General features: G+C 31.2%; 1 protein-coding gene across 1 annotated transcript; it reads right to left on the minus strand.

Moving 5' to 3' along the window:
• Positions 1 to 409: 409 nt before the first annotated feature.
• Positions 410 to 9,484, minus strand: LOC117124224. Its single transcript, XM_033270375.1, has 5 exons — positions 9,387 to 9,484; positions 8,113 to 8,178; positions 5,402 to 5,929; positions 4,811 to 4,924; positions 410 to 2,866 (listed from the first exon to the last, which is right to left on the minus strand). Exons 2-4 carry the CDS (start codon positions 8,126 to 8,128, stop codon positions 4,821 to 4,823), a joined length of 648 nt encoding a protein of 215 aa, XP_033126266.1. The 5' UTR covers positions 8,129 to 8,178; positions 9,387 to 9,484; the 3' UTR covers positions 410 to 2,866; positions 4,811 to 4,820.
• Between the last annotated feature and the right edge of the window lie 1,792 nt (positions 9,485 to 11,276).

Below are 11,276 nucleotides of genomic sequence, written 5' to 3' on the forward strand. Positions count from 1 at the left end.
CTTAGAATCAACTAGGCCTACATCTGCTTTGAAAGAAATTATTACTAATTAGATGTCCAGTGTGCGGGAGTAGAAAATATTTATGCCGATATCATCATGACATTATTACAAGCAAATGCCAGAACTCTTAAGATTATCAAGTGTACATTAATGAATGGTTTCTGTTTTCTCATAAATCACAGACAAAATGACGATTTTCACCACATATAATTAAGATTCTTGATGACTTGTTACACCATTTTCATTATGGCTCTGTTTACAGCATGGGCTAAACACATTATTGCATGCATACACAAAAGCATGCATCATTTTTAAGGCTCCTCTACCAAGATATTTTTTTGTGTGTGATATTTGGCTTTTTAAAAAATATTTACACTTCTTTGCATCCTCTTAAGGAGTTAATCTTAAAGAAGTTTATCTTAAAATGTGTTACTTTAGCTCAAGTGTTGGCTGGTACTTAGTCAGTCCCTTCATGTGATTGGTATGAGAAAGGAGGAAAATTCGTAATATTTGCTTCTTGCTTTTTATTTCTTTCTAAACACTACATCTTTGATGTAAAATTATGTGTTCGTATAATGGGTTAGAGGAATATTTATCTCAGACAAATTGCATTTAAAATCTAACATCGTAAAATTTTATCAGTTTTATTAAACATAAGGCGGTAACAAAATATACTATAAGTAGATGGATTCGTGAAGTTATATCACAAACTATTACAGATAAAAAAATTTTCAGGTTTCACAGTTAACGAGCAGCTGTATAACACAACAGAATGGTTTTATACTTTTGCAAGTTATGATAAACCTCTGTTTAACAAATCTGATAATTTGTTTGTTTGTTGACAATGTCTTTACAGTAGGTTCAGCTTTGGTAATTTGATAATTGTTAAATTCAGAACTAATTCTCTAGTTGTTGCTTTAACGTTCCATGGATTCAGTGGAGTACATGGTGACGTAAAAAATCATCCCATTAAGCGATACTTACCTGAAAGTTTAATGGAGATTATAATTGTAGTCATCTTACTCAAATTTGATCTCATGCCGACCCTCATCCACAATTTTGTTAGTGTACGATGCAACGTAATATAATAAGTAAATCTGAAGATGCTCTCTTATGACGGTAATCTCTTTCGTGTAAGATGACTTCATAGTTAATCCTCATCACATTTTAACTTCCAGGTAAGTGTCACTTAATGGGGGAATTATATGTTCACTTTTGTAAAACTGGTAACGTGTTTGACACGTTGTCTTTTGACCAAAAGTAAAAAGATGATTAACCTAAGATGATTTCATTCACAATAATAATAAAATGGGATCTAGGCTGGTTGCCCCCCCCCCCCCCCCCCTGGACACTTTCTTCCGGTATTTTGCTCCCCGAAAATTTGCCAACGTGACATTTTGTCCCAGGACTGTTTCACCCCCCCCACCTGTACGATTTCCCCGCGGACATTTCCCACACCTTATAAAACACGAATTTAAATACAATGAATATACATATTTTTTTTTATGTTTATTTTTGTTACTTAAATATTACCATTTAAATATTGTTGTTACTTGTGCAGTTGATTTAATAACAATTTAATAAAAGAGATGATATTGTATATATTGATGTATTCCTTGTATTTAAATAAAGAATGATACATAAAATATTTAACAGACGCTCGTGTAAAAGACAACTCTTGTACTGATTTTCTAACCTAAATTTTACGACTAGTATTACAAATATATACATCCAAAATTTAATTTTCATAGACTACCTTATTACAGTTTTTTTGTACAATTCTGCTAGCTAAGGGAAATTATTCTAAAATGTTTATACAACTACTAACGTGAAACATTAAACATAAATTTTAACTTTCATTAGCTCGACCAATATAAGCCAATTTGCAGTTTGAACTGTGCATGCACGTACTATTTTCTCTATGCACGTACCAAGGTCAATCGACATAAACAAAGATACACACAACATAGGTTTATTATGTAGATCTTCTTTGGATACGCAAATGCAGATGACTATGAATTGGCTTATTAAACATAAATTATTATTTTAAGGAAAGGCCGTTACATTAATAAGTTAGTGCTGATGCAGCAAAATGTATTCAAGTTTTACAACACTGATGCTGTATCATACTTCAATAAAACTAAATTTCGTTATATTAAGCCAAGTCCAGACTATAAAAGTTTACAAAAAAAAAAGTAACATGCCTGAAGATGTTACATAGGATTATGACTAATATGGGCATGCATCAGTTTTTCAAAGATAAAATCTGTTAGTCTAGACTGAACTTTAGTGTTAAAGTAGGTATAACGAAGGTTTTATGAAATTATTATTTTAACAAATCAGCAACTTGGTTCATTTTAATCCTCTTCAGCAATGTAATAAAATCCGTCAATGAGTCTTCTTTGATTGTACCCGTGTCTTCTAGTGCACATATCAGAACCCATTGGTCGTCTTTGTGTCCTTTCTTATTGATGCCGGTTACTTGACCAATTCTCTTAATAGACTCAAAGTTCAAACTACTGCCGAATCTGATGAGTTTTTGCAGATAGAAAGAAAATATTTTGATGTTCACCTCATTGAAACCTTGGAATGATGGCAAAATATCTTGTATGTCGGGCTCTACGACGTCTAAACCACAAATCCTAATAGCTTCGAATAGCACATTAAGCTGTGATTTTGTTTAACACACCCTTTGCCTTCAGCAATTTGAACAAATTCATTACATCGTTCGTCTTTTGTAGGTCCAACTGACTGATACTTGGCCTAAATTGTCTTAGCAAAAGTTTGAGCATTTTAATATTTCCACGATCTCGCCACCGCGTTGATACAGCATCGAGTAGAAGGAGGTAGTCATGTTCAGAAATAGCTGAAAATATTAAGATATACAGTAGTATTATTAAGTTAAAATATTAACATCCTTGTTACTTTTTATAGTCAGCAAATAGCTAAAACATATTGAAAAGAAATAGATATATTGTGTTTCGGATTTCAAAATGAAACCAACAGAAAAAAATAATATATATTCTGTTTACAACATGTTGGTTACTGTGCCCGTTTTGTATGTCCTAAACTATTTACAGGCCTATTTAAGTTTTGCATACGCAATATTTAATTATATTTAGTTATTTTAGGGAAAAAATTGAAAAATGGAAAACATGATAATTTTAAAGTCTGAATTGGAAGTTATTTCAACGTTTTAGTTAAGATATTAAGACGGTAATCATGTGTCACTATTTCTCTGCTGATGGTTAAAATTAATCTAATAGATATAATGAGATAACCCCAGCTAAAGCTCTTTTGAAAGTAAATATTAATGATTACAATACTTGTTTTTATTGTTGTTAATTTACAGTGCTATATAAAAAAAAACAGTATTTAATAGTCATCATCTACCATTCACTATCCCCATCTACCATTCATTAATTTATCATTCATCATTTATCATTCACAATTGACTACTCACCATTCACTTCAAGCTAAGGATCTTTTCATAGTCAATATTAATGATAATATTAATTTTTATTTTTGTTGTTTATTTACTATTATTTATTTACCACTTATTATTTAGTATAGTATTCATCATTCATCATTAACAATTTACCATCCACCACTCACACTCAGATCTGTATGATGAATATTCAAACTTGTGGAACTACAGTAAAGGTTTACAGGGTGTTATATGTACTGTACTAACTTTTTTGGAACTAAATGGGAAATGTTTAATGCGTCTTTATTTTAAACATGTCATGCTAAAAAGCAGTTCCCATTTTTCTTATTAATTTCACTGTTTGCATAATATATCCATTTAAACACCAATACTTGGCAAGTACTGTTTGTCAAGTATAAGAGTTAAACGTTCCAGTGTAATAATAAGAAGTAAGGAACTGGTAGGTATACAGATAAAGTCGTTTTGGTTTGGCCGGACAAGTGTAATTTCCTTTTTCAAGAAAACACGGCGGTTAGAAAGTAGGAATATTTGTTTGGAATTTCTTTCAGGTGGGGTGGGGTTTGGGTCAGAGGATGGTGGTTTTAAGAGTAGCAGAACGAGGTGCGTAGATAGGGATTTGCGGTGGGCGGAGATATGCTCCCTACTGACTACTCTTGTTATTATTATAATAATAAGTCCGAAATAAAAGTTGGTTGGTTGATTGCTTCGTTGATTCATCAATTAATTGATCGAGTTTTATTGTTATTAATGTTATTTTAATAATTATTATTTATTATTTATTATTTTTATTATAATTATTATTACAGTATTAATGTAATAATAATAATTATTTTTATTATTAATATAATAATAATAATGATAATAATAATAATAATAATAATAATAATAATAATTATCATTATTATTATTATTATTATTATTATTCGTTATCATCTTCATTTTCATCATCATCATCATAAGACTGTGTAAAATAATACGAGCGCTATAGATTGTACCTGATAAAAACAATCTCATTAATATTTTGTTTAAATCACATGTCGTTTTTTGACAAAAAAAATGCTGGGCAAGAAAATACATATCATAGTTTCTAGCTTAAAATATATTTTTAAGTGTTTCTTAACTTCAGACTAAAATAAATCATCTATGTACGCAAACACGGTTGAATATAGGCCTACATGAAACCTCTGTTGGCTGTCGTAGATTAATTTAATTTTTGATTTAATTCAATTAATAATGGATAATTAGGTTTGTGATATTGCATTAAAACCAAGTGATCTATTCGAATATCTTTGCTACAAAGGGGCTCAATCAGAGCAAGTATATTTAACTAAAAGTAATAATGTTTTGTATTGTAATGTTTACCAATTTGACTTCACTTCTTATTTGGCGTTCTACTTTTCTTCTTTTTTCCTCTGGGCTGCACTTGTACATCCTCTATGGTTTTTTTATGTTTCCGTTTCCGGTTTGGAGTAATATCTATAGCAAAATAACAAAATAAAATAAAACTCAAATAAATAGTTGAAATAACATTGCAAAAGTTTCTGTAAATATAACATAATATATATAATGAAATTATATATAGTGGGTACAAATATATGAAAGAATATCACAGTGTGGATTGTTAAAAATGTGAAATGCTCATCTAATTAACTATTGTCTCTAACTTCTTCCTAAGTACTTAAATATTTGAAATATTATCACATTATATTAAACAACATTATAGTTACTCATTCATTTTTAATTTCATTGTCATCAACTAGATCATCGATTTTATCACCAACGTCAATATCGTAATCATCATTATGATATTGGATCATCATTATATTATTTATTGTCATCATCATCGTCATCTTCATTTCCATTATTATCATACAATATAATAATATCTACTTTTAAAATTATATAAAATTTTGTCTTTCGTATGTATATTATATTATGGTATCTACAAATTACCTTTTAGGATCCTGATGAGATTATCTAGTTCCAGCGTCTTTAATTTTTTAATGAATTTGTCCATTCGTTTTCCTTTACAAATTTTCAGCTTATATTCTAAATCGCTGATCATACACCAGCCGTCACTATATTTCTCTTTTGGATTATTATGTATACCATCGATGGCTTGTATGTGATCATCAATCAATGCATGTCCAAACTTAACGATCCTTTGTCTGTGGTCTGAGAACCTTGAAATGGCAATTTCCCTAATATTTGGGAGTGATGGCAGTACAGCTTTAATCTTTTTTTCAAGACCCAACTGATTAGTGAGTTTAATTGTCTCGTAAAGTAGAGTAGGATCAGTAGAACTTAGGTGCCCAGCAGCATACAATGAATTCAAAATGTCAATCGTAGTTTTATCGTTGGACAAAATGCTATTTTCCAAATGGTCTTTGTACACGACTTTAAGCATGCTGACGAAATGACGGCGATCATACCAGCGTGAAACAATAATCCTAATATTATTAAACTTGTCTTCGGATATTTCTACAGAATAAAAATATTTTGTATTAACAATGATGATGAATTTGAAAAGTAATTCATTAGGAGATTGTCTTGAGGAGCGCGAAATGTAAATAAGAAACAAACTGAGACAAAATATAGGTGAAATCAGAACATTATTTTCGAAAACCAAAGTTGATCTTTGATTATAATTACAACATCGTATGCTCCTACTCCACCGTTGTTTACATGTAACTTAAACACATAGGTATGTAATAATAAAATTCTCAAATACAAAATAAGATATTATAATTGTATTAACCATCAAATTGTTCCCATTTGCATTTGAAGGAAATGAGTTTTTTTTATTCGGTATAATAACATAGTCTCACTCTCAATCAATACAAGTATCATACTATTAGACCATTTAGACATATGGTACAAGGCCAAATCTATCCCCAAAACTCTTTCATACAAATAACATTATGTATGTATATAAAAGATGTTGCGTGTATGTTCGAACAATTTGAGACAATAATTAGGACTCTATGACCAACAATTTTGGAGATACTGTAATGATATGCAGGGTATAATATAGGATCACAGTTGGGACTGTTTCAAACAATTTGACTCCAACAGGTAAGTTTCCACAATATTCCGTTGGCAAGATATAAGAAATTTTAGTACGCAGCCATTTGAATTCAAAAAGGTATACATAGTGGGCGTCAGAAACTTTGAACAACTATTTTTTTAAAATCTACACATCAAAAATATCTTGTGGTAATTTTTATTAAAGTATAAAGTATGCTGAATACTGTCATAAAAAAAATGAAGTAATAATAATAATAATAATAATAATAATAAAATAAATAAATAAAACAATAAAAACCATGTTCACGACTTCAGCTGCAACGGTAATGATAGCGAGGTACATGGGGACTCAAATTAATTGCCCATTATGTGAGCCAACCGTGTGTAGGTCAGTTCAATTTTTCCATCTACCTTGAGTACTATCATGGTAAATGAGTGATTCAAAGCAAAAATTGTTCTCAGTAATTGTAACCTAGCTGCAGCTGGTTGAAAACGCCTTAGTTAACGTGCGTTTACGTAGCTTAATCACCAGTCTAAAATATGTTTAAAATGGTCGTTATATCCAGATTCTACTTGGGATCGTTACCAAAATATAAAAATTTCTTCAATAAGCGTAACAAACAATTATAGGAAGTTTCAATTAGATCCACTGATAACCTATTTGAGATATTAATTTTAGGTCTGGAACGTTTGCACTTTAAATAACCCTCAAATGCAAATGTACATTAGATTCTAGATCTCATAAAAATTTAAAAATCTCTTTTTGTAATTTGGATAAACGTATCTATAAATTTAATTCAGTGTATTAGTTTTTTTCCCGTATATATTGCCTGGGAGGTTTTAATTTGAATGGTCTTCATATTCAAAAAATACTCCGTATCTTCAACAAAACTCAGTCATTTCTTCACTGGGGTCAAGACAAACTATTCTGAAAAATTACATTTACATCCATCTATAAGTCTTTTTGAGATATTTAGGTCTGGAAAGTTAACAATTTAAATGACCCTCAAATTTCCACCCTCAACAGGATCATCTCAAGAAGAATTGTAATTTCTTCCTTGTAACTTAGCTAAACTTTTCCGAAAATTTGATTTTGATCAGCTGCTTAGTTTTTGCTTTACCTAGTCTTGGACGTTTCCCATTCAATGATCCTCATATCCACACCCTACTGTGCATCATACCAAACATATTTAAGTTTTAAACGTTACAAGTGTGTAGATGACCTTTACATTTAAAATCCCATTGGAGCGTCTCCAAAACATAATCATTTCTTCATTGTAATTTGTTTAAGCTTTCCTAAAAGTTTCATAGAGATAAGTTGATTCGTTTTTGAAATATCTCTATCTCTTGTGGAGTGTTTGAATATAAATCACTTTAATTTGTCCTCACATCGACACCCCACTCCGCATTGTCACTAAATATATCTATGTTTCAATAAAATTTGAAAAAGGTCTGAGTCTGGAAAATGACTAAAGTGGCGGTCAGGAAAATCCTGAGCAAAAAGATAGGAAAAATGTGTGGTCAAAAGTGAAGAAAAAAAAAATCAGACAAAAACAATGGCTTATTTTTTTTTTTTTTTTTGCTACTGTTAGGTAAGCCAAAAACAATGACACTTATTGTACATTATAGAAATATACCTTCAATAGTTGCCATTTCGTCATATATTTCTAGGTGTTATAACACTGACGCCAGTTACTTTGTATCTAATAAAAGAAAAACAAATATAAATCGTCTGAATATTATAATAGGCAGTGACAATAAAATATATCTGGGGTTATAGATAATTTCTTTGTCAAAAAAGTGCACATTAAATAATGAATTGTCAAATTTTCAGCCAACCAACCAACTAACTAACCAACCAACCAGCAAGGCGTGCGTGTTTCTTTTGTAAGTTCAGCTTGGAATCCATGTGATCAATCAATCAATCAATTAATCAATATGTAGAGTTGAATACCTTAGTTCAATTCTTATCATGGGATCATTCTTATTTCCGAAGTTTAAAAAACAGCTCCGTCACCGTCCCTAATCTCATAATGTGATTTATTCTATGTCGATCATGGTGTGTGTTTCTTTTGTAAGCTCAGCTTGGAATTCATGTCAATGGGAGACACAAACAGCATGGTTCCTGTATGACCGCTTATATTAGTTAACTTTCAGGAGTACTTTATGGGGGACAACCTAGTAATTTACGACCAGATATTTGCTGATTATAGATATTTGTTGATTATAGATATTTAGACAATTGTAGACAGGTAGATTTCTAAAGTTTCTAATCTATGAGCCAATTAGCTACATAAACTTTGATCCACCATAACATCGTTTCATTGCCGTACATTAAGGATCTGTTTTTGTGTTTCTGTGCAATGGTGGATTGTTGAGTCAATCCCTGTTCATTCCGTGTACTTTACAATGGTTCCAAGTTACTGCTTGTTGATAGATATAAAAACTAGTGAGATACGCTGCTTTTTAAAAATTTAATATGATACATTCTTATCTGTTCAACCGACATGTGTTACATAACTGTAGTCTCATAATTTGATAAACTAAATATATTTACTAAAGTATGGCTGTGTTGGATAACCTACCTACCTACCCTGTCTTTATACTTGTATGTAACAACCGATATATTTCAAAAGAGACGTTGACGTTTTTTCGTGTAAATCCACAGGTTTCAAATTTTGAAATAAAATAGGTATATCTATGTATAATCTTTAGTGTTCCTTACAATACCATGCAGTAAACAATGAGACACCTAACTACAGTGGGCTACGACAGTACCACATTGACATAACACTTCCAATAAAATGGAAGATAAGATTAAAATTAATGAAATTTAAAAGATTAAAAAATAATTGTTTGTGTTTTAAAGTAATACCTAAACGAACAAAATTCTTACAATGTATGACTTTACCTTAAGATAACTTCGAATAAATACAGCGCGCGTATCAAGAATCACTATTAATAAGCATAATGGAGGTGCTGCTGCAAATATGGCGGTTAACAATGAATTTCTAGGCGCAATATGAATAACAAAGCCAGGTATATTTTTAGATGTGGAATTCCCACATCCCACGTATACGAGTGGACCACGCGATGCGATTAAAGGCAGTTTAATTCCATAGTTGGCCACGCGTTGGGATTATTTTCCTGGGCTACTCCACTTCGTAGTGGGGAATTGATAACAGGCTTAGTGTAAAAACCCAATTAACACAAACAAAAACGTCTCGTATAAAAATAAACCCTATTGGAAGTAACGCAAGCTCACGTTATATTTCTGAGAATTACATTAATAATTTATCGAGATTATCGTCACCGTTACGATCAAAACCAACAGACAGCAGAAATATAAAACTAGGAGAGGCCTAGGACATAGATATTATACCTCCATGGATAGGCCTAAGCTTTGGCTTACTCAGAAAAATTACGGAGTAAAATTAAAAATCGAAAACAGGCAATTTTTATGAATTTTTGTTAGGCCTAATTATATCTTTTTTACAGTTAGTCTTTAAAATTATCATTTCTTATATCGTTTTAGTATTAATTAAGAATATTAAATACAACTGTCTAGGACGACAGACAGATATCGGTCTACTACAGTAGGCCTACATTCGATCATGAACTTAGATAGGGTACACTTCCTTCAGTGTTCGCTCTGGATTAAAAACTTTTAATTGAACTGCGAAATTTGCATGCGAAGAACGACGACACTCACAGGTGTAAAAAAATATTGTTTTCTCCGTGTTTTCTCTAGATTGCTGTTCAATGTATTGCTTTCACCCCTTTTCAAACAGCGAAGCACATGTTTTGTTGCGTCTTTGATTAACCATGGCCTCTATTATTCCATATGGGTTATTAATTTCATAATAATTTTTCAAAATAATTAAATTTAAAATGTATAATCATTAAATCGTTTTTAAACGCTTGAATGTACCAAATGACTATGTTATTTTACTACAGGGATTTTAATTTCATTTATAAAACGCACTGGTAATGTATAAAAGTAGTTTTCAATTGTTGATACGCCACGGCGTATCAAGTGGACTTGGAAGTCTTCCTTGCAGTGTACTGCATCGCCGGGCTGAAAGTTTAGGGCCTGTGGTTGTGACATACTCTACAAAGTAAAAGTTAGACACTTATCTGGTCCTGTACTTAATGGGCTATGGGATATTTACTGAATTACGATCTCTTAACATATCATTATTTCATTCTTTAAATTGCTTTTTCTATCCATTGATGTATTGTCTATAATTTGTTCCGATATAATAGTTGGGAATAACCTTGCATTTAAAATACATTATGGTAGGCATATCAAAAATAAGTGTACAATAGGCCTACTATTTGTAGTCCTATTCATAATAATGTACATTGACCGCCAATAAATACTCAAAATATACGATATCAGAATTTAGTGCAGTAGGCTAAGCTAGGGTGGCAATTTTTTTCCCCATTTATTTTCATTCATTCTCTGTAGGTCATTTTGAAAACAGACATTGAGCCTGGGTGTAGAGGAATGGCGTTTTCGGATACGGTAGCCATTTTTGGCCTAAATTATTGTTGTTCAGCTTCCAAAATGAAAAAAACAAAACAAAAAAAACCCACTAAAATAAATGTATTGTGTTTAGATTAGATTATCATACAAGCATATACAAGCGACTGCACACACTCAGTAGATCTTGATCACTAATTAGGCCTATGTTCATGTAATAAACTGTTTACGCTAATTAACTTTAATTTATGTTCTACTGAATGAGTTGTTCTTGTTTGATTTTTAATTTCTGTTTGTCACTTCCTTGTTGTCCTT

This window comes from Anneissia japonica, unplaced genomic scaffold, assembly GCF_011630105.1.
Source record: "Anneissia japonica isolate Jap-2015-1 unplaced genomic scaffold, ASM1163010v1 scaffold2996_len279161_cov141, whole genome shotgun sequence".
Classification (NCBI taxonomy): domain Eukaryota; kingdom Metazoa; phylum Echinodermata; class Crinoidea; order Comatulida; family Comatulidae; genus Anneissia; species Anneissia japonica.